The sequence below is a fragment of the Haliotis rufescens genome, unplaced genomic scaffold (genome assembly GCF_023055435.1).
Source record: "Haliotis rufescens isolate VD_foot unplaced genomic scaffold, xgHalRufe1.0.p SCAF_11, whole genome shotgun sequence".
NCBI lineage: Eukaryota > Metazoa > Mollusca > Gastropoda > Lepetellida > Haliotidae > Haliotis > Haliotis rufescens.
This window is the reverse complement of record NW_025963791.1, coordinates 1,349,509-1,374,957: the sequence shown is the minus strand read 5'-3', so window position 1 is coordinate 1,374,957 and position 25,449 is coordinate 1,349,509. Positions and strand designations below refer to the sequence as shown.

Below are 25,449 nucleotides of genomic sequence, written 5' to 3'. Positions count from 1 at the left end.
CTCCATGATAAAAACAGCCATGACGTCATTGACAACTTTCCTTCCACTAATAGGACACTATTCTGGGTCTGTCGGTGCATTATTTAAAATTTGGTAATCAACGTCGCAGAGATGGTGCTTTGGGCATATTCTTTTAAATTAGTCGTGGTTTGAATAATAAATGTAGCCTCCTTGCAATACACACACACACACACACACACACACACACACACACACACACACATACATACATACATACATACATTTCAAATATATATTCAATTCTGATGTATACAGATACAATGAAATATTGATTATGGTTAAATGGATTATTCTACACCAAGTGTGTATTTATTTTATTTTATGATATTGACAATGTAAAATGTTCCTTTACCATTTGAAGCAAGACAATGGTTTATTTGCACAATTACATGAGCAAGACATGTGCATGTGCAAGACAAGAAATGTGCATGGTGGCTTACTTAGATATTAGATTATTATATATATTAAATTGAATTATTATCCATCCGCGGTTTAATTTTACACTGTCGTGTTTGTTTGATCTTTCTTGTATCATGTCGGTTCGTTATGCCAAAGGAAATCGAGATGCGCGAAAACAGGGATTGTAGCTAGCGTGACTTCAAGTCTGAGTTTAATGAGATTTCTCAAATATAATTGAATGAAGGGCGAGAGAGAAAACCAAACTGTCACTTGAAATAAACTTTATCTATTCACAGAAACGGGTTCTAGAGTCTAGATATTTTGGAAAGTATAATGGTTGATCACGCGAGAAGTAGAATGTGTCGTCTGCGAGAGCACGCGGGTTGTCAGAGCAGACGAGAATTGATCGCTTTGAAAGCGAGGCTGAGGAGCGACATCACATCCCGGAGTCTGAAACATTCACCCAGGAGCTTGTGAGCCAGGCATGGTCTGGAACAGCCAAAGGGATATACCAGCTGAAATGTTAATATAAACATCTTGCCTGGCTTCGCCGTAACTGTCGATGCTGGTGTAACTGATTTGAAGCAGCGGTGGAGGAGTGAATCGTTTTGCTGATGAAGTGAGCGTGACGGCTGGTAACGTGGAACATGCGACCAAACAACAATGGGTTCGATAATTGATAGCAGAGTACTGTGCTTCCTGGTGACAACGATAGCTTCAGGTAAGAACCGTTTCTGCATCTTCCCACTTACACCACTCTTCCCCATCCGACCCTCAAGGTGGGGGCCACACACCCAAACGAACACACATGTATTACAGTGCCATTGATGCCATAAGTGCATGGTTCTGATAAAAACGGACTGTCGCTGTTCTTGTAAGACACGATACTTCTATAAAGTAATATAGGCCACGATAATGAGCTTATTATAATTGACTGTATTATTGTAGCTCAGGTGCTTTCACTGATTACTAGCCAGAGTTACAAGTCTGATTTTGCGTTGCGTGATTAATACAAAGGTCTGCAGAGATGTGAGAGAGAATTGATTTTGTTTTGTATGATCCATGTTTACGCTTGTCGTTCTGCCAGAATAGCAAAGCTGGAATCTCAACCTGTATAGCTAGACCAAAACAGAGTGCTCAGTCGGGGCCAGTCAACGTTATAGCATACACGCTAGTGAGAAAAGAATCATAAAAGGTCGATCGTGGTGCAGATGCGTTGTTTCATGCCTGTTAGTCAGCCGATCTACACACAAAAATTCATACGTTATAACTTCATTCCCCTCACACCAGGGGGAATATGGAAGGTCACCAGCTTCTATACAGTGAGGACCTTGTAATATTACTTGCAAAATGGATTGTCCTTTATTGAATTGTTCGTAACTCACAAAGCTCGATTATACACCTTTCAGATCGGCTGATAATAACGGGATCGTTGTTGTCCCCGAACGCCCGAGCTTACACCGCGTTAAGCCTTCTCAGAGGATGCAGCAGTATTGGACATTCGGTGTCTGTCGGAATTGTTCCACTGTTTCCGAAGTGGATATTGTGTGAACTGGGGATGAATCGAATTTGATTGTTATTTTGCTTCAGATGAATGCTTCCTTCAATTGGATTCCCTATAGTTGGATTAGATCGTTGATATACGTTTAGTTTTCAGTCATGATACCACGTTCAATGCCGAAGTGCCTTTGGTAATCATTTCCAGGCCAAATGTAATGATAAAAAAACACTAGAGTGCAACGATATTGACTCGTGAAATAAACAATACCCGTTTCCAATACTCGTATTGTTAATAGGGACTTTAAAGAATATAACGCATATTATGAAAACTTTTGAAGACAGTTTGTATTTGTCGTATACATATTTGATGAGGTTGTTCGCATATTTGTTAAGCATCCATTAACTTATCATTTAATGTGCCATGGAACCAGCTACGGACTATATATACTTGACTCGCAAGTTCATTACACAATGTTAGTATTTTTGATTGGTCCGCCGCCACTTCTAGTTTATTGGAGTGATGGTATATTCATCGAGTCAAACCACGGCACCGAGGGAAAATACCACACTTTACCCATAATCGTTGCAAACATGATTAATTATTTATGTGATTACTGTGCTAGTTACGATCGTGGATTGTAGAACTGTCGAACACACTATGGGTAATTGTCTTTGTTGTATGTATTGGCTACAGCTAGTTGATATTCTACAGTGCAGTGAAGTGAAACGTCAGTCCAAATAAAACATGAATATTATTGGAATATCTACATTAAAAAAGTAATAAGGCATCTGACATTTATGAACGACACATTAGTTTCTTGTAGTATATTGGAGGTAGCCATTAACGAAGTCTTATACATGTGCTTTGGTGTTGTACTGATATAGTTATACCACCGTCATATAGCTGGAATATTCCTGAGTGCAACCAACCAACCAAACAAACAAAACTAGCCTTAATGCACACGTATGAGTTTCAATGTAGGTGTGGACCCATGAAGATCCGGGGTACAACTGGTCTTCAGCAACCCATGTAAAAAGCGACTAACGGGATCGGGTGGTCAGGCTCGCTGACTTGATTGATGCATGTCATCGTATCCCAGTTGTGTGGATCAAAGTGGAATGTTGCTGAGTGCGGCGTGTAGCAACAAACAAACAAACAAACAATGTAGTTGTGGCTTATACCAGTACTGAAGATTCGGTACAGATTCCATATGCTGTCTCCACGTGGAAACAAACCCGGATATGCTCCTCAGTGAACGGTCACATCGTCCAAAGGTATAATCCCCATCCCCTAAAAAAATTAAACCAATTTAGGGAACAAACATGTTTATAATGTTAATGTAAAATAAATAAAATTAATTAGGCCAGGCAATTGGGACTCGGGTGTAGATCTTAGGTTCCATTCAACAAATAAATATATTCCTTACAATGCTACGATGTATTTGCAATTGCACTGCATCTTCATAAAAATTGCAACCGTTTCATGAAAGGCAACAATGGGACTAATCTATTTATTCATGATACATCTCGATAAGGGCCGCAGTTCTAGACCCCCGATGCATCTACACGCTACGCACAAGTCGAAAATGAACAAACCAGCATTCTCAAAACCGGAGAGACGTGGGATGAGTAAATTGACCTGTGAGAAGTACATGCATACTCTATACGGTTATACTGATGAGTTAAATCATGAAAAAAAGAACTAGAATCGCATCTGTGACGTCAAGACAGCATTAAAAAAGCACGGGACGGACAATGCGATATACGGACAATAGATATCTACAGCTTAGATGTTACATGTATATCCAAAGGTCGACACAGCTCAATGATCGAGAAATCTTTACTTTTCAAAGTTGACTGCTTGTCTCTGAAAAATGAACACAGACGTTTGTGAAGATTGTACACTGGCATATCATTTGACATTTGAATATCAACGCTGAGAATGTTTATATTCCAGTGCCATCTGGCTAGCCTTCATTATCCGATCCATGTGTTCTATCGGCTTTCCCCTCCTAGAGTTTACATCTACAAGTTAATGTAACTCCAGATATCTTAGTATTGAGTTCATTATGTGTGTAGCAAGATGGTGTCGGATATGTACGTGCCATAGCTCCTTGATAAAACACCTAACTTCCAGATAGCATGGATGCTATACAGAGAGATAACATGTATGCTGTACAGAGAGAAAACATGCATGCTATACAGAGCTATAACATGTATGCTATACAGAGAGATAACACGTATGTAATACAGAGAGAAAACATGTATGCTATACAGAGAGATAACATGCATGCTTTACAGAGAGATAATACGTATGTTATACAGAGAGATAATATGCATGCTCTACAGAGAGATAACATGTATGCTATACAGAGAGATAACATGTATGCTATACAGAGAGAAAACATGTATGCTATACAGAGATATAACATGTATGCTATACAGAGAGATAACACGTATGTAATACAGAGAGAAAACATGTATGCTATACAGAGAGATAACATGCATGCTATACAGAGAGATAACATGCATGTTATACAGAAAGGTAACATGTATGCTATACAGAGAGATAACATGTATGCTATACAGATAGATAACATGCATGTTATACATAGAGATAACACGTATGTTATACAGAGAGATAACATGTATGCTATACAGAGAGATAACATGTATGCTATACAGAGAGATAACATGCATGTTAACGTTATACAGAGATATAACATGTATGCTATACAGAGAGATAACATGTATGCTATACAGAGAGATAACATGCATGTTAACGTTATACAGAGAGAAAACATGTATGCTATACAGAGAGACAACATGTATGCTATACAGAGAGATAACATGCATGATGTACAGAGAGATAACATGTATGCTATACAGAGAGATAACATGTATGCTATACAGAGAGATAACATGCATGCTATACAAAGAGATAATACGTATGTTATACAGAGAGATAACATGTATGCTCTACAGAGAGAGATAACATGCATGCTATACAGAGAGATAACATTTATCAGATAATGGGTAGGTTTCTCGGCAAGATAAAGCCAACGGATAAAAACGATATCCGTTGGGGTCATATGCGGATAGAGATGCAAATATCAAAGGTCAATTAGGGACTACTTTCACTGTTTATAAACAAACATGGCGTCGCCCTCGTCATTTGGCGATCGAGTCAGAATTAACCATCGGGGATCTGGATAAACTACAGGGATAATTGCTGGCATTATCAAAAGAACTAATATACTGAAAATCAGCGCCTAACTGTGACGTAGCTAAGGCATTTTATAAGTTTTGGCAACTTTGGAGATATAGATTTCGAAACAATTTTGCGAGGGCACGAGGCCTAGCCAAGCGGGATCAGTAGCCATATCTGTGCTTGTAGACCTCTGCGGCTTGAAACCTTCTCCACAAATTAAAAAAGTTGGATTTGGCCGAAATATGTTTGAATTGTTACCTTGTTTCGTTTTGTCGCTCTGTGTACATTTGACCGCACTTCTTAACGTTATGACAGGACAGACCGACTGTCAACAACGTCTGACCGTGGCCGTGACGTCTCATAGACTAGGGTTAGAGTAGCTTCCCTTTGACAAAGGGCAGTTACTCTAGCGGTCATACCGATGGATTGCCGCCAAAGGAAATAAAAAACAACTGTTGTTTTGCGTATATGTTGCTTCGCCACTGTATAAGAAACAGATTTCAGTTGGAAGTATATTGGCTACTGTCACTGTCCGACTGACACGTCACTTACCCTGTGACGTAATAAATATTAATGCGCGCATTTCAGGAAAACTTGCAATGTTTCGGTAATGTTTGTGAGAGAGGGAAAGCGATTTTGAAGCACCGAATTAAAGAATGACATTATATGATAAAGAGGTTATCACGCTTGTGTGTTTGGGGATGGTAAATATCCTGTATTAGGAAAAAACACTATGTATTTAGCTCGCCAAGGCTCGCTAAATGCAATGTTTATTCCTAATGCAGGATATTTACCATCCCCAAACACACAAGCACGATAACCTCTATGTATGCTATACAGAGAGATAACATGCATGCTATACAGAGAGATAACATGTATGCTATACAGAGAGATAACATGTATGCTATGCAGAGAGATAACATGCATGTTAACGTTATACAGAGATATAACATGCATGCTATACAGAGAGATAACATGTATGCTATACAGAGAGATAACATGCATTTTAACGTTATACAGAGAGAAAACATGTATGCTATACAGAGAGACAACATGTATGCTATACAGAGGGATAACATGCATGATATACAGAGAGATAACATGTATGCTATACAGAGAGATAACATGTATGCTATACAGAGAGATAACATGCATGTTATACAGAGAGATAACATGTATGCTATACAGAGAGATAACATGCATGTCATACAGAGAGATAACATGCATGTTATGCACAGAGACAACATGCATGCTATACCGAGATATAACATGTATGCTATACAGAGATAACTTGCATGTTATACAGAGAGATAACATGTATGCTATACAGAGAGATAACATGCATGCTATACAGAGATATAACATGTATGCTATACAGAGAGATAACATGCATGCTATACAGAGAGATAATACGTATGTTATACAGAGAGAAAACATGTATGCTCTACAGAGAGATAACATGTATGCTATACAGAGAGATAACATGCATGCTATACAGAGATATAACATGTATGCTATACAGAGAGATAACACGTATGTAATACAGAGAGAAAACATGTATGCTATACAGAGAGATAACATGCATGCTATACAGAGAGATAACATGCATGTTATACAGAAAGGTAACATGTATGCTATACAGAGAGATAACATGTATGCTATACAGAGAGATAACATGCATGTTAACGTTATACAGAGAGATAACATGTATGCTATACAGAGAGATAACATGGATGTCACACAGAGAGATAACATGCATGTTACGCACAGAGAAAACATGCATGCTATACCGAGATATAACATGTATGCTATACAGAGATAACTTGCATGTTATACAGAGATATAACATGCATGCTATACAGAGAGATAATACGTATGTTATACAGAGAGATAACATGTATGCTCTACAGAGAGATAACATGTATGCTATACAGAGAGATAACATGTATGCTATACAGAGAGAAAACATGCATGCTATACAGAGCTATAACATGTATGCTATACAGAGAGATAACACGTATGTAATACAGAGAGAAAACATGTATGCTATACAGAGAGATAACATGCATGCTTTACAGAGAGATAATACGTATGTTATACAGAGAGATAATATGCATGCTCTACAGAGAGATAACATGTATGCTATACAGAGAGATAACATGTATGCTATACAGAGAGAAAACATGTATGCTATACAGAGATATCAATGATAACAATAATAATATCAGCATCTCATTAACATGATATAATTCACTTCAAGATATTATCAAATCATCTGAATTTCTTATATTAGCCAAAGAATATATGGTATCATTCAATAAATCTATCACGATATGTCTGCAACATTGCCGATGTGATGTTAAATCTTAACTCACTCACTTACTCAATAAATTTATGACAATAATTATTTTACATTCTTAAAAGCTGTTATCCGTAAAATGGATATTTGGTGATATCATTATAAAATACTGATAACATGAATATATTTTTCACTTAATGTTACAAAAATGTTTTGAAGACCTGTGTGATTCAGGTAGACTAAAATCTAGTCTCTGAATTGAACATATCGTACATAAAAAAACAGTTGTTCAGTTATCTTAATAAAAATATAATAAAAAGGAGCCCAGTGACTCTCTTCATTTTCAGATACTGCAGTGATCTAGACATGCCAAACATTATAGACTTGCATGGGCTGTATTTGATATATATTTGTATCGGGGTCTGTAAGACAGACTATGATTCAGGTTTCAATGTGAGAAGAGATTACCATGAGGCCCGTCAGATGGGATAGATCTGGACCTTGTCTACGTGACTCAACCCTCGCTGGGTTACCAGGCATGCATGCTAGCTTCAAGCTACACCTGCACAACATATCCCGCCGTCCTCATTTCAGTTGTCATATTTATATTCGTGCCATTGAGAGTGTAGATGTACGCATTTAACCTTTGCATCTCCATATGCCCACACCTCTGGCTTATTAACTGTAGTACATTGGATTGCGACTCAATACAGATGGTATGGAAGAATGTCAGCAATTCAATTGGTGAACTTGTTTTTCCTGAAACAAAGCGGAGACGCAATTACTTTTCAAATGGCTGAATGTCTGTAAATTTGACCTGGAATTTCTTACCGTAATTGTAGACACACACACGCGCACGCACTTACGCGCGCGAGCTCCGAACTACATGAATTTCGAAGACGGGTTAAAACCTCGAACCAGATAGTACTAATAAATCGATCGTGAAACTTGACCTTGACCTCTCTACTCATCAATACGCCATTTTGTACATGTCCCTGTGGAAGTTTTGACTTAAAAAAACAAACACATTTTGGCAGCTCATCATTCCCAAGCAGTGCCAAAAAACAATCGGAAAACGTTTTCCGTGGATTAAAGACCTCGTCCGCTAGGGAATTAACGGAGGAAATCTAAAGAAGACAGCTTTATGACAACCAGAGGAGGACCCGCTTTGAAAGTGTTCCAGAACGACTGCAAGACCTGTCGATATGTTTCTTCCATGCAAAACAATATTTAATTACCTGAAGAGGAAGCGATCAAAAAGGACAACATTAAGGTACCCCTCACTGACACATGCCATCTCATTGATTGGCTGTCATCCAAGGAACGGTTCCAGTGTGGATGTCGGGTCTGTTGATGGTATCAGACATGATGATACTCACTGAAACCCCAGCTTACCAATCTGTAGACCATTGCTTCTGGTAAGGGTAAATGAAGGAATGGAAGCCGTACAAAGAATTAAAATAACATCTAGACGTTTATCGTTATAATTAAGGGCTATCAGCCTCCCATCGACATTCAATTCCCAAAGTCCTTTACCATTATCACGGGGATGTGGTTCAGCATTCTGAAAAGTCAATAGTTCTGAAATGACGTGCTGGTCAGCGATGTCTTTAACGTCTATTTTTAAAATGTGCCTGTGGTCTCGTGACAGACTCCGGGGTCAGTAAACATTAATCAGCTGTGCATAAACACCTTCACAATAACTCGGAGGAGGAAACAGTATGAAAACATAAATGTGAAGGTTGCTGTTATCGCCTGTAAGCAGTGCTCTTTCAGTTGTTCTGGAGCTTTAAGAACTCCCCTCAGGGTTTTACAAGAATCCCCTCTCTGTCTGTGTCAGCGTCAGAGCCCTGTGGGGAGTTCTACAGTACCCATGTGAAGAGCCAACGTGGCTGAGCAGTTTTAGTTTGCATGGATGTAAAACTATCGCACGAAACCTACTGACATTTCATCTTCTTCGGGCGTTACTTATATATCCTTAAGTATGATGTTACAAGTGCTTACAAACATATAAATATACATTTTGAATGAAATAAGAACATTGCAGTGTTTATCACCATCTTGAAAAGATATGATTAACATCGTTATATGATGTTAAAAGCAACACAATTGAGAGGAATCTGGCTTCCGGTGATAGGTGTACGAACTGATGCTAAAGAATGATCTACCCCCAACAATCTGTGACATTCCGCAGACAAGAGAATTACTCACTGAGAATCTTAGGACCTTAATTATTGTTAAATGTAGAGTCATTTGTCCTCAGTGATTGGTATATCCATCCATCTATGCGGGTTTTTTTAATCAATGGAATTGCTTTCCTAATTCAAAAACCATCAAGACACTGACAATGTTAATTTCATTTGACCCAAACTTTGCAAGGAACACCACACTACATTCCTCTACACCGGATTGTGCCGGATTGTGCCAGATTGTGCCAGATTGTGCCGTTCCAGTAATACCGTCTAGATTAACGAATTGCAGGTGGATTAACGAACTGTTGGAACGGAGAAATGGCCTTTCTGTAAAGACACCCCTAACAGCAATCGTCGGTGGGAGTGGTTTCGTTGACCAAATTAAACATGTCTAGGACAGGTTGGATAATCTTTAACAAACATAAAACTGGCTGTACAGTTATTTCATTTTTTATAGCATACTTTGGCCTTAACGATATTTATTATAGAAAAGATTTATTTGACTAAGCAGGAGTTTTAGCTAAAAATACTTACGAGAATTCGCACTCTCATCTGTCCCGCGAGGAGAACGAACAATCCATTTAAACCTATACTGACGAATCATTACAATGACACCAGGTGTTGTGGGGCGAATTAGCATGTCTATTGTGTCAAAGACACCAGGTGTTGTGGAGCGAATTAGCATGTCTATTGTGTCAATGACACCAGGTGTTGTGGAGCGAATTAGCATGTCTATTGTGTCAAAGACACCAGGTGTTGTGGAAGCGAACTGGCATGTCTATTGTGTCAATGACACCAGGTGTTGTGGAGCGAATTAGCATGTCTATTGTGTCAATGACACCAGGTGTTGTGGAGCGAATTAGCATGTCTATTGTGTCAATGACACCAGGTGTTGTGGAGCGAATTAGCATGTCTATTGTGTCAAAGACACCAGGTGTTGTGGAAGCGAACTAGCATGTCTGTTGTGTCAATGACACCAGGTGTTGTGGAGCGAATTAGCATGTTTATCATGTCAATGACACCCCTTGTTGTGGAATCGAATTAGCATGTCTATTGTGTCTTCGCCATCTCGATGTAGAAACAGGAAGGGCATTAGATGGACGAGATCCGGCAGCCAGGTTTAGGTCTCATGGCGTGGGTGAGGGCGAGGGCGAGGGGGTCACGCCATTCAGTTTCAAACAATTCAGACAATCAGCATTAACCATGTTCCGTCCAGTCGTCCAATTGGTTTAATGTGGTTAAATTTGAAATAATCAAAAGTGGATCCTGGAGAGCCGCACTCACTACTCAAGTGGTAATCAAGGAAACGATGCTTTATTTCCCCAGTGCTCGTCAAATACAGACAGACTGGTTGGAATATTTTATTTATTTGTATTGGGCATGTATCAGTGTTTACTTGCTTTTCTCAGTTTAATCTGTAGCATTGCGAACTATCGCGTCATCGTGCATGAGTTTACTTTGGTTTCGCTCGGGCCTCGAAGTTTAACATGAAGTGAGATTTTGGAGAAACAGACGCTGAAGTACTCGTCCTGTCCGGTGTCCCAAATTCGAATCGTTTGGACGCCGGACAGGACGAGTGCTGTAACGTCAAGGGTCAGATGGCGTAAATTTGTTCACTTATTTTATTGCACAAGTTTCAATTCTTATCGAACTACTCGCCTCGGCTATATTATAAGTGTCAGTAAATAAATGCATTCAGTATTACACCTATATATATTAATCAATAATATTCATAAAGAACATTCTGATTCACGTAACAGATTCATGCTAATAGACATTAATATTTAATCATCATACAATTTGGAATACAATGTCATCAAATGATCACAAAACAGTTTTGACATATGTTTTTCATTAATATAGGTGTAATTATAATATTTAATAACATATTTCGGAAGGTATACTCTGATCATATTCAAACCAATGTCACCAGTTTGTAGGCCTACATAGTTCGTTGTCTAAGAAGCCGCGTATTCGCCGTACAGATTTTCATTCCTTTAGTGTTACAGGATCCGATATTTGTGGGTTCGAATCCGCTTATACCAATTCTTGTAAACGTCACTTTGGCGTCTCCGCCAATATTACACTGCCGTGATATATTATGGGAATACCGACGGTATAATGGTCCCCCTGACTCGCTGTAGGCAGTATTTAATTTACGTGATATTATAGAATTAGGCAAAATCTCGATAGGTTCCAAACCTTTTATAAATCCCCTGAATCTAGACCCCATTTGTGCAGCTCATACAGAACAAAACGCAACGTTGATATACAGAGAGTTTTACATATCCGAGCGAGACACAGTAATATTACGTTATGAAAACCTTCCAGTTTTTTATCGGAAGACATGTAAAGACCTGCTGCCATTTTCATTTGCAGTCAATTTGTACAACCGATATTCTTTTCTTTTACAATGACAAAAATATCCCCGGATCGGAACATAACCACTATAGTTGTAAAAGTCATCTGAACATTAAGTACCTCCCACTAAGTTACCTCCGACGGTGTTACCAGCTGGGCGTGAACATGTCCCCACCTGTCTGTGATCAGCGGTAAGGGAAGGTCAAGGCCAGTGCTTCACCCCTGAGTTCAAAGGCCTGCGCAAAACAATTCATTATATTCCCAAGCCACTAAACACTCGGATAATTTTGTTATTCGAGACTGCACTGGGAATCGCCTTCATTATGACCCATGCCTCATTGTATCGATATATACTGTAAATTGTTCGCCGGATACGTCTGTACTAATTAGCAACATGACTTTCAATATACGCAAGGAACAGGGGGCTGGCTACACAACCTTGGCTCATGATAATATGTGTCTGACTACAATAACACAATACGTGTACGGTAGATCTCAAGTAACAATTAGAGACACAAAGTAATATTTGCCAAACCGGGTCGCCTTCCACGAAACCATCTCAGCGATACGACTGCCGTAAGCTTATAATTAGATGAACTTCAGACAGACCAAGGAATGGATCACTTTGTGGCCCGAAACCCTGATCATGTTCAACATAATAAAGAATAGCTTACCATTTGGCCATCACGACTTGTTTAATATTATATTTCGTATTCAAAACATATACATAAAGCATATCTTTCATTATTTTGTTATGTACAGTTTTAGCACCAAGCCACATGTGACAGATACGATTTTTTATACGTGTTATGTATGCACTGAACCCTGGCTAGTCCGGAAACAAGACAATACTAACGTTCAAATACAATTATAGGGGCACCATCTTTTATGAATAGTAAATCCGAACACATCTCATTCCTGACGATGGGACGGTACCGTCCGGATTCGATAGTACGATTCCGACATTTTTTCTTATCGCTATCAAAAAGCGATGATACCAGGTGTTCGCGTCAAGGTGAGCGCATCCTGTCCCACCGGTCACACCCGTAACAAACACATGCAAAGACAAGCCAAGCTAACTGCGAACACCATTTTTGTCATTGTTACAACAAATTTGGAATTGTCCTCCACATGTCAACTCGAAAGGGTGCACGGGAATCACGCACGCACGAATACGGTGTTAGCGTTGGGCGTCTCAACGTGCGTGATTCCCGTGCACCCTTTCCAGTTGAGTTGATTGGTTCAACTGTGTCATATGGCCCCGTGACGCATGGGTAACATTATGGCATTATGCAGATGGCTGTTTCAATGAATGCTCGTTCCACCCGTGACGAACAGGTCTGGTTGTTGATGAAATAAAGTGATAGCTAAATAGACAGATTTTTTATTCATGCACCGATTCTCTTTAAATGTAATATCCAGTTATGTATGACTGTTTAAAAATCTCATACCAACTTTGACTGGAGTAAGTCCGATAGTTTTCCAGATATTGAAGTAAACGTAGGTACCTTAAATTACCTTCCAGATTATACATACAAATCCTTTTTAGTTTAAAAGTTCTGTTCGTTCTAAGTTTGTTGTTTCCTTGTCGACCCGTTTCTCTGTACAATATAATCGTTTATACAACTTCGTTCCATGTGCATACGTGCAAAGTTGCCGGTGTGTTTAACACTCTGACATTTAAAAATCACACAAATTCTTCCGAATTCCAAATTTCAATTTCCTATTTCTATTTTTAGCATTCATACCAAGCTATTTAATCTTTAAGACATATTCCTGAAGCGATACCGGTGTCTGGCAACATTTATTCACTGCCTTACAGCGGGTGGTACCATATCAAAATTCCAATGTATATCAACATTAGGGACAGTTTTTCGGAGGCCAAAGAAAAATGTAATGACTCTATTCTGCACAGCATTTACGTCATAAGTACCCCACATAGCAGAACCATATTCAACTACTGACAACACATGTAGCAATTGACGTTAACAGACTCCCGCAGTACAAGTCACAAATCCAAATAATCTGTGTATAAGACACTGAAGCCGCCAATCCATCACAAATCTCAGGAACCTGTGCCTGAGAATTACGAGTACGTGAATATCGAAAGAAGTTTCCTTGACGTAACTTCAAACTAATGCTTACGTTATCGAACCAGATACATTAAGATGAAGTCCGTTTCCTACACTCACAACACAGACTCATGCACATCAGACAGTTGTTTCCTTTACCACAAGGCATATGCATTCAGGCCTTGTCTTATCAAAGACTGGTATTTTTTACATCAGACTTCCACAAACATCAAAGGAAATGAATTCTGGTCTTAATCACATTCCCTTCAGTAGATGTCAGCTTTATGCGCTAATATCAACTTTAATGTTCACCGCTGCATTAGTCTGGTTGATATACACCATCGGACGGCCAAATGAGGTTTTAGTGTTTCCAGCTGTTCCTGGCGCGGACGTATATTGCATCCTGTTTCACAAATAAAACACACATATATTATACATTATATATCGTGTGCATGTCAGTGATAACTAACTACTTTGGTCACACTAGCGAACATTAACAGTAATGTTATATAGAGTTTTATGTAAGTCATAGTTAAGCGTCAGTGCAAGAGGATAGAGGGCAAAATAACTGTGAAAATGATGTGAATAGGCCACTGAAAATCAGTGATGACACCAGGGCCCACTTGCACAAAGCGATCTTAGCGCTAAGATGATCTTAACTCCCATACTTTAACATAGGGTTACAATAGTCTTAGCGCTAAGATCGTTTTGTGCAAGTGGGCCCTGGTGTTCGCGAAAAGGGTTAACGGTAGCACCTACCATTTAAACAATTTGTATCAAAAGGCCTGACGCCGCACAGCAGTACTCCTAAAACACTGACGACCGAAAGAAAGGGTTTCCTGACTACAGGGTCCGGTTTCAAAGGGTTTTCAATACATTGTGAATCTAAGAATGAGTGCTTGTATGTGTAGAGAGTCACAGATAGGTGTGTGACAACTTATTGAAAACGAAACGTCGACAATGAGCTGACTGCATTCTGCTTTTTAAACTGAGAGTTGAATACATTATAATTATACATTAGTGAATAAATCATAAGTAAAAGTCGATTTTATTTTTGTAACATAATTAAAACATATCCGTATGGCTTATCTAAACCACGGAGGTCCTACACCCACGCCTGCTACTTCGCACGTGCTTTGTAATGTGTAGTTTAATATGGTTTTATGAGAATAACTAGATAAACTATACGTCGATAGTATACGGACAAAAGAAAAAGTGATCTTGCAACAAGCATCCTTGGTTCTTCTTGGAGAAGTATGTAACAACATGGCTACCAGACCAGTGATCGGTTCTCTGTCAGTTATGCATATTGTTCTCAAGAGTCGAACTATTGCTCATGACGGAATGGACCCAGGGGTGATTTTCGAACTTCGGAAAGAACAAGATCACAATTTCCTCGACGCAACTTTAACAATTGTAGTTTCCCAAGTATACCACACACAAATGCTTACCAAACTTTGTTAAATAGACAATCTCCTGAGAAAGACGACGGCCAAAGAAATCGATGAATATGAAGAAGGTGAAAGATCATGTGACCAAACCCAAACCTATTTCCGGATAATAACTTCACCTATTGATGTATCTGAACCATATTCAGTCCGTAGACATGGTAATGGACGCCGTCCATCATTGCCTGACAATGTATAGCAATATTAAAATGCAAAAGGTCACGTGTTGCAATGTAGTTCAGTTGACATCAGCCGACACAGTTCGTTGTGCAGTTCCTCCAACGTACCCCTTAGTATCTGATTGGTGTGGGTTCGAATCCAAAATTCGCCTCGAATATGATTCATGGTATGTAAGCACCGTACCGTTTCCCGTGGGTTTCATCAACCGTTAGCGACCTACTTGTTTGTGGACTTCCGTAGAATAAGAATGAGGTTCTCCCGATCCGGCACTGTCAGGTATCCTTGGTGCATACCGTAACAGATTTTAAGAAAATAACTATGGTATAAACTATATCGTTAAATGTTCTTTGCATTTTATAGGTACATGCTAAATAGAATTCAACTCTTTGAGAAATTAAGTTCCATCGAAACACCCAGATGGCGTACACGCATAACGCTTTGTTATTTATGAGCAGAGAGGCTTCATACGAACTAACGCAGGTTGGTTTAATGAGTTACCATCGTCCAATTAGACGTCTACTTTATTGATTTTACTGCATCGTAAACAACGAAATAATTTGAAAGATGCCAAATGATTCTTAGTTCTTTTCTGGATTAACCCTACCGTATATACTAACAGATAGTGTCCATAAGACAACACATATAATGGTTTAGAGATAATCTGCAGACAAAACCGATATTTGTTCTTAACAGTTAGTTTATGTGAAAAGTATATAAATTTATATCACAGCTTGTTTTAAATTCTGATCCGGAAGAAAGGAACTGTGACAGACGGAAGAGAAAGACAACTGACAGTGGACAGACACGTGACAGACGGAAGAGAAAGACAACTGACAGTGGACAGACACGTGACAGACGGAAGAGAAAGACAACTGACAGTGGACAGACACGTGACAGACGGAAGAGAAAGACAACTGACAGTGGACAGACACGTGACAGACGGAAGAGAAAGACAGCTGACAGTGGACAGACACGTGACAGACGGAAGAGAAAGACAACTGACAGTGGACAGACACGTGACAGACGGAACCTGTTTCCATGAATCCTGAATCCTGCTTATATTTCCTTAGTGACACAAAGACATAAATACTGACATATGAAATTTGACGTAATGTCGGCAATACCTCACTCAATTGTCGATTCAAGATGTAGTGATACGTGTGATTGTTGTCAAACATTCCTTCATAATTGCTTCATTCCATTCTGATAACATAGGCCTGGAATGCAGGGAATGAAATGTAAGTGACTCCTTATGCGAGAAAACAATGTTCCAGGGTTAAAGGGTTATCGAGCTAGCGCTATAGCATTGCAATAACAGATGTATCTACCCCATTTGTATTACTACCATTGTAGTAGTACATCAAGTACAGTGGTAACTATAGCCACTAGTATTACAATAGTAGTCGTTTCTACTCAAACTGACCGCCATCTTAAACAAGGGACTGGTCGGCTCGGAATCAGTGTGCTGTGTCTGAGTGGAGCGTCCATGGTAAACGGTGGCATGGTATCTCAGTAAGATAGCACTATAAAACTCACACACACACACACACTCACACACACACACACACACACACACACACACACACACACACACACACACACACACACACACGCACGCACGCACGCACGCACGCACGCACGCGCGCGCGCACACACACATACACACTCTAACACACTAACACACTTACACATACACATTCACAGCAGTATAAAACCATACACGAACACACACGCACGAGACGTTAAACATCGTTTCACCTCATCTCGCGCCGCCTCGCCTCGCCTCTACACATTGGTCACCATAGATAACGGAGTCAGTGAGGTGTAGTGAACAGACACCGCCGGTGTTCGACCGCACCCATGCCCAGGTGATGTAGCTCACACTGTCTGGAAACGCGACACACGATTCAACACTGCTATTCCAGATGACGGTTATCTGTTGACATGCACAACATGGAAGGTCTTAAAGTCTTTGAAGTTCTCTTAGACGTATGGATCGACAACTAAACAACGCCTGAAAGAGCAGAACACAGGTTCTGGTGTTCCACAGAACATGTACATCTTGAGGTACGTTGACTCCCCACGGGGATCCAGATCGATGCAAGCTCGCCTTTTTAAAAGAAAGACCAAATAAGACTTTGGCCCAGGAGAGGCATTTAAATGCACAGTGTATGCCAGGATGGTGAAACTAGATACTAATGTTGATTAAACCTCTCCTTTTATGAAGTAGAATGTGTACATGTTATTTATTTGGAGACGGCAACAATTGGCATGTCTGCAGATTGGGCGTTAACGGCTTTCCTTGATGTTAATTGGGTTATTAGCTGTTGACCTCTTCCACTAAGTGTGTGTGTGTTTGGGTTCTTTGAACGATTCGACAGTATTTGACAGAAATGCTGACTTGGCAATAACTTAATGAAAGTAATCAATAATCACTTTATAGCCAGATTTCAATGGTAATTATATTTAAGCTGCTGCTGTTTGAAATTATCCCGAAATTAGAATACGATATTGTAAACCTTGAATTCCCAAATCAACTAATGCAGCAAAACAAAGAATGTCGTGTTGATCCAATTTCTGTTGAGAACTACTTTTAATGATATTTTACAAGATCGCGGATCGATACATAAAACGCGTGATGACGGGTCTCATGCATGACGGAACTTTTTACTAGCCTCAGTGCATGAGAAGTGATTTGGGTCGAGTTGCGTATAAACATGTGGAGCACGACTCTCTAGCGCGTATGAAACATTCATTTCAATTGAGTTTTCGCGTTGCACGTCTAATTAAGCAAAGAACATGTGAATTGTCAAACACGATTGGCTAATAGGTGAAGATGTCGAGGCGTACCGACATTATTTTACTAGCAGTGTTTGTATGAACGTGGTGCCCAGGCTGATCAAGTATGTCTCAAACAGGTTTTGACAGCTACGTCATATTGATTCAACTGTAAATCTGCCGAATATCCTCTGCGAAAATAAATTGCTTTCAGAGTCTCGTCCCATTCGCGCAGCGGGCATCAATGCTTCCACCATCGAGGAGAGTTCCGGGAACGAGAATTTCTCCAAATGGCAGTTAATTAGATACATGCAGATATGTGTGCTGGTTTTTCACATTCCAGTTGTGATTATTTGCCGCAGAGAGATGATCTAGTCAAGACAATGTGCCCCTCCTTTACCCTCCTCCTCCCTTTACGGTGGAACTGGGATGAGCAAAGCCAGAATCAAGTGGGCGGAATTCGTCCGCGACGGCGTCCACGGCTCTCGATGTCGACTCAGGGTTCGGCTGTTGATTTTCAATATCCTCCCTGTGCCAACTTCTAGAGGGGTAATAACGTTGTCTCTATTTCTTACGCGTTAAAAGCTGTAGAAGAATGTAACACTGTTTAGAATACATTCCCACCAACTGTTCTGGGTGTGTGAAAACGATCTCACGGGGATCGCCGAGTAATCTGATTTCAAGCAGGAAGAAGAATGAGACTATCACAGTAATCATTACAACAACACCCCTCCTTGATGAATTGAATGGTTTATTCATTTCATTTTATTCTGATACATTTGTAAGGAGTTGGACATTGCTATAAGAAATGTGTCCATTTCGCTAAACCGACATTTTCTTGGTCATCTTCTAAATAGACTATTATACCTGCACTTTCAAAGCTTTGTGCTATTTGCTTCTTAAGCTGCCAGTGCTTGAAAGAAGAACAATCAGACTAGGCGTCCGTAGTCTGTATTGTTCTTGACGTATATTAAACTAATAACACTATTACAAATTATAAAACATTCTTGCTATGAGGCGTACAACACTTAAGTAATGATTGATGATACATAATCGGTCTGAGTCGCATCCTGTGTCTGTCATCTCGCTATGCCACGACTATAAGTCTACCGTCTCGCCAATTTCTGTTATGCCCTTTATCTAATATTTGTATTCCCTTTAGCGTGTAACTCATTCATATTAATATCTATAAAGGGGTATGTTGGTGGTTAAAACGTTCTGTACGCCGACTCCCTCTAGCCCATCTGTCCCACACCGTCATATGTCGGGTTTAAATCTAAACGCGCCGTAAAACCCACTACATCACTCACTTTCTAGAAACTGGTCACGACTACACAGTGAGCAATATTCCTGCAAAATCACGGCGGGAGACACCAGAAATGGGCTTCACACATTGTACCCATGTCGGGAATCGAACCCGGGTCTTCGGCGTGACGAGCGAACGCTTTAACCACTAGGCTAACCGACCGCCCCATTTCTACACAGAGGGACAATGTCATGGATTTTCAGATCCATCGGAAAGTATCACTTTTTCTATTAACTATTAGTTGTGTCTCTCGATGAGTTCTTACTGCAATACGTTTAACTCGAAATAAAACCCTCCTCACTTTGCTACATTTTGTCAGTGAGTGGTTTAACGACGGCGGTTTCGATTCCCGATAGCGTTATACCAAAAGGCGTTAAAAGATGGTACTTGTTGTTACCATGCCTGACGCTCGGCATTAAGGGGGAAAAGCAAGGACTGGTTGGCTCAGAGTCAGTATACAGTGTCTGAGAAAGGGAATCCATGTTAACCTGCGGCGTGGTATCTGAACGGCTAGCACTATAAAACTGGCATAGGTCCGGACTACTACAAATAGCTAGGTTTGTTTGGAGCTTAATGAATTAACAGTGGTGCACAATTTAGTCTGAAGCATTGCACCAGGTGTGTAGAAGGTTCCCATATTGCCATGTGGCCCCTGTCTATGGTGCGCGTCCTTAATGTACGAACAGCAACCTTCAGTAGTCATAAGATTAACACTTTTGTACAAGCGTGTCCTTTTATTGTTGGGTAGTATCGTTGTGGCTCTACAGACGCAAATAATAAAACATAATCACTTTGACCGTACACAGAACACATGTGGCTGATTTCACTTCCTAAAAACGTTTCACAGTTCGTTGTGAAGAAACAGCCAGACAGATTCAGAAAGTTCTTACTTCTCAGTGTCAAAAACCACTTCAAAAGACAAAGCGTCAGAACTGACGTTTTTGGTCCACTAGCACTGCATAATTTATGTGAATGAGAAATAATATTTAACTACATTATCACAGTTATCATAAATGTTGTTTTTAGCTCAATAACAGCACATGCATACTGTAGGGGTAACTTGAAGTTTGAATATGTGCAAGTAAGGGTGAGTGTAGAGGTTTTCAACCCGAACGAACGAACGAATGAACGAACGAACTAAAACAACACAATTGATTACAGCAAGCCTTTAAATGCGTCTTTATTTTCTAACTGGAAACAGCCACTGTTGTGTCTTAAGAAATTACTTCACCCTTCACAGCAAGATATGAAGGTAGTTCACTATTTAGTGCGTAGCACTGTCGTAGGTGTGTGAGAAGGTCCTTACCTAGCGTCTGTTAAATCCAAGGACATTAAGGTCCATAGTCTTAAGCCTTAGTTGAAGTTTGTGGAGAGGTAACCTTTTCTTGTTGACCTCTTTGACCCAAACTGAAAAAGGTAATGACAATAGTGACATCATGAGTAACAGACTTGTACAAGGTTATATTCCTCCCCAGAAAAACATCCAGTACTCACCATGATAAAGATGTGCATATTTATCATGAGCAAAATCCAAACCATAAGGCTTGATCAAGGCACTATATTATTACCCTGGTCAGTGGATCAGTCGGCACTCGATTCCCACTGTCATCTCCCTGGGGATCATACAACCCAAGCTGCCTGTGAGGCGCTAAAAGGTTAACAGTCACATCCCACCGGGTGCCCATTCACTGCAGAGTGAACAGTGGCATATTTCCAACAAAGCCACTCGCCTAAGGCGACAGTACATGTAGCTCCATATGCGTCAGTGGAAGTAACTTGTGAGTCATCTGATCACAAGAAAGTATATAATATGAGATATTTTGCTTTCGTACAAACATAATTCAATAGTTGTCGTCTATAGACGAGAAAACCACGTGAAAGGGTGACAGTAATGACTTGGAGGAAATGGTTTGAATGCAAATGAGACGAACTCTGTTTAAATGGCCAAGAAGCAGTTTCTGTTGTAGAAAATTGATAAGAACAAATGTTACAATTATTTGAAGGAGCCAGACTGCTATGGTAAAGCGGGCATAAAATGTAAAAGCGGCGTTATAATGCCCAAATAACGCAGTTGCTGATAAAAGGCTTTAAATCAATTGAAACTTTTGTTCAACGAAGATTTCTTGTGTAGGATGCTCATGGGAACATCGCATAACCATTAAAGCACCAGTGTTGTACTCCACATGGCCATCCTGTTCAAAATAAATTAACGAACAACACTTTCATCATGATGTCTGTAGTTACCGCTGACGTAAAGAAGAATCCGCATAACCAAAAAAAAGTTCATTTTCTAATACCGGTATTTTAAATAAGTAGTATGTTAAACAAAAATAACCATCTAATGATGTAGCGAACACGAAGGGGCCCTTAAGGTGATTACATGAATACTAAAGTTCCTGTTGATTTAGTATTTCGGCCGTTCGACAAGGCCCGATTTGAAAAAAAACTGAAAATATTGTAACCTTTCAAGTCATCCGAAGCTCGCACCAGGCGTTATTAGACCACACTGTCAATACAGATTGGGCTGGAACCATAACATTATATCGTTATAAACCATACACCGAGTTAATAATATTCGAGTTAAATGGGTTTCTCTGTAGCTGGGCAATTTGTGTTAGTGACGTCCTGACGTAGTTTTACACTCGCATGGAGTCAGTGATTGCGAACCCAGTGAAGCGAAACGTTGCTCACGATATCTTTGACGATGATAGCCATGTATTTTAAATATAGAAAATTAGAAAATTGAAACAATGCCGACAATTTTATAAGCCTTCACAGTAAGAGTAGTTATATTGACACCGGATGTAAAGGAATTAATAACCTGTTCAGTGAGCAGCCACATCGTCAGAACGCGCTTTAAATGCCTCTGAGTTGGTTAGAATCTCCTGAGTGATTGAAATATAATGCATGGTGATCCAGTGTATCATCTGGGGAATAGTTTCTAGTCTTGGGAGACGTCAGTTGCGTTTCATTATTTTAGATGTCTGGTGTATTGGAATTATATCAGATAGTACGTTCACCATCAACAAATTAGTCGTGTCACATATTATGATGTCATTCTGTGGACGTTGCCGACGACTTTGTCTATTATGATCTCATCCCTGACCTGCAGAAACGTTTTCCTGCTTTGGAAATTGATAGAATGTGTCTGAGGCACTGTTTATTGACCTCAGTTGTCATGCCGGGTAGATGTGCAGGGCACCTGGTGTCATTGCTACTTAAGTGTAGGTTACCAACACATGGAGTTTGTCGCTACCATTGAGACTCCCCTTTCTCATGTACCCTTAATACCCTTAAGACATTGACGTCTTAGTATATAAATATTTGACACAAGGTTCATGTTGGGAGCAGCGCAAGAACGTCACATACCACGTTGATAATATATTTGTGTTGAATGTAACCTACTGGCCACTTGCATTGTAGTTGGTTGTGCTCAGTGATTCAGGAGTCAATGTATATTTATTCACGCCAGTGTAAATGTTTCCTCCCCGTGAGCGGCTCGGCATTGAAGTTGATGTATGGAGAAAATGGTTCAACATAAACTCAGGTAGACTTACCTAGCTTTGCTCTATTGACTTGTCTTATTGACGGCAACTACCTGAAATGATAAATTTAAATGTTACCTTTGAAGGGGATGAAATATACCACGTGTCAAATTATGTCATCGGTTATGTTTGACACACGTCTACCTTCCTCTACACCAGATATGAAACACGTCTCTACCTTCCTCTACACCAGATATGACGCACGTCTCTACCTTCCTCCACACAAGATATGACACACGTCTCTACCTTCCTCCACACAAGATATGACACACGTCTCTACCTTCCTCTACACCAGATATGACACACGTCTCTACCTTCCTCTACACCAGATATGAAACACGTCTCTACCTTCCTCTACACCAGATATGACACACGTCTCTACCTTCCTCTACACAAGATATGACACACGTCTCTACCTTCCTCTACACAAGATATGACACACGTCTCTACCTTCCTCTAAACCAAATATGACACACGTCTCTACCTTCCTCTACACCAGATATGACACACGTCTCTACCTTCCTCTACACAAGATATGACACACGTCTCTACCTTCCTCTACACCAGATATGACACACGTCTCTACCTTCCTCTACACCAGATATGACACACGTCTCTACCTTCCTCTAAACAAGATATGACACACGTCTCTACCTTCCTCTAACCCAGATATTACACAAGTCTACCTTCCTCTACACAAGATATGACACAAGTCTACCTTTCTCTAAACAAGATATGACACACGTCTCTACCTTCCTCTCAACCAGATATGACACAAGTCTACCTTCCTCTACACAAGATATGACACACGTCTACCTTCCTCTAAACAAGATATGACACACGTCTCTACCTTCCTCTCAACCAGATATAACAGAAGTCTACCTTCCTCCACACAAGATATGACACAAGTCTACCTTCCTCCACACAAGATATGACACACGTCTCTACCTTCCTCTCAACCAGATATAACAGAAGTCTACCTTCCTCCACACAAGATATGACACAATTCTACCTTCCTCTACAACAGATATAACAGAAGTCTACCTTCCTCCACACAAGATATGACACAAGTCTCTACCTTCCTCTACACAAGATATGACACAAGTCTACCTTCCTCCGCACAAGATATGACATACGTCTCTACCTTTCTCTACAACCAGATATGACAGAAACCTATTTTTCTCTTAGATGATAGTATACATACTACCTTTCCTACAGTGTATACGATGGAAGCATCCCCGTCTACCTACCTCTACACCAGGTATGACACAGGCCTACCTTCCTCTACAACAGATATGACACAAGCCAATATTTCTCATAGATGATATTATACACACTACTTTCTCTACAATGTATACGATGCAAACATACGTTCCTCTTAGATGAGGGGGGCACGGGCGGCCCAGTCGTCTAAGGAGCCATGATTCGATGTGAAGAGTTGCGTCCCTTGGGCACGCCAGAAACCTATGAGTGTGGGTTCGAATTCCGGTTCGCCCCGATTATGTTTCTAGTTTTTTCAGCACCATTTCTGTGCTCGTGGGTTTCACCGAAATGGTAAACGTTTGAGACCTGCATAAATTCGGGATTTCCTCCCCCATTAAACTGACACGCCGTGATACAACTTGAATACTGTTAAAAGCGGCGTTAAACCCAACTCACTCACTCTTAGATGCTATCACAACATCCTATTTTTCTCCAAATATAAAACGCACCTCTTAGACGATATTCCACTCGCCTATATTTTGATATGACACTAGTCTTTTTTTCTCTCCTAAGATATGACACTGGTATCGTCAGTTAAGTTCCCGGATTACTCAGGTCCACACTGTTCAGCCATTTTAAGTTTTTACGAAGTTTAACGAAAGGGCTGACGAAAGTCTCTGGTATTGTGGCTGTTTGTTGTGCCAGACACATATTTACACAACGGACGCAGTCTGGAGGGTAACTTTGAAACACGTTTACTTAAGCAACACATGGTAAACCTCAAACAATTTGTTTAACCTAATGACTCAACAAACGCTGGATACGATGACATGTTCTATGCTAATAATGCACATGCAATACTTATTACGGTGCGTGGGGTCGTGTGATGGATGTCTGTTGTCATGGTAACATATGGTTATGATTAATACGAAAT

At 40.0% G+C, this 25,449-nt stretch overlaps 1 protein-coding gene across 1 annotated transcript in view; it reads left to right on the top strand.

The window, feature by feature from the left end:
* Positions 1–828: 828 nt before the first annotated feature.
* The window catches only part of LOC124144577, a 48,274-nt gene continuing 23,653 nt past the window's right edge, over positions 829–25,449 (top strand). The window contains exon 1 of the mRNA XM_046514058.2: positions 829–1,141. Coding sequence (XP_046370014.1) covers positions 1,084–1,141 — 58 coding nt within the window. The 5' untranslated portion in view covers positions 829–1,083. The remainder of the gene's footprint in view (positions 1,142–25,449) is intronic.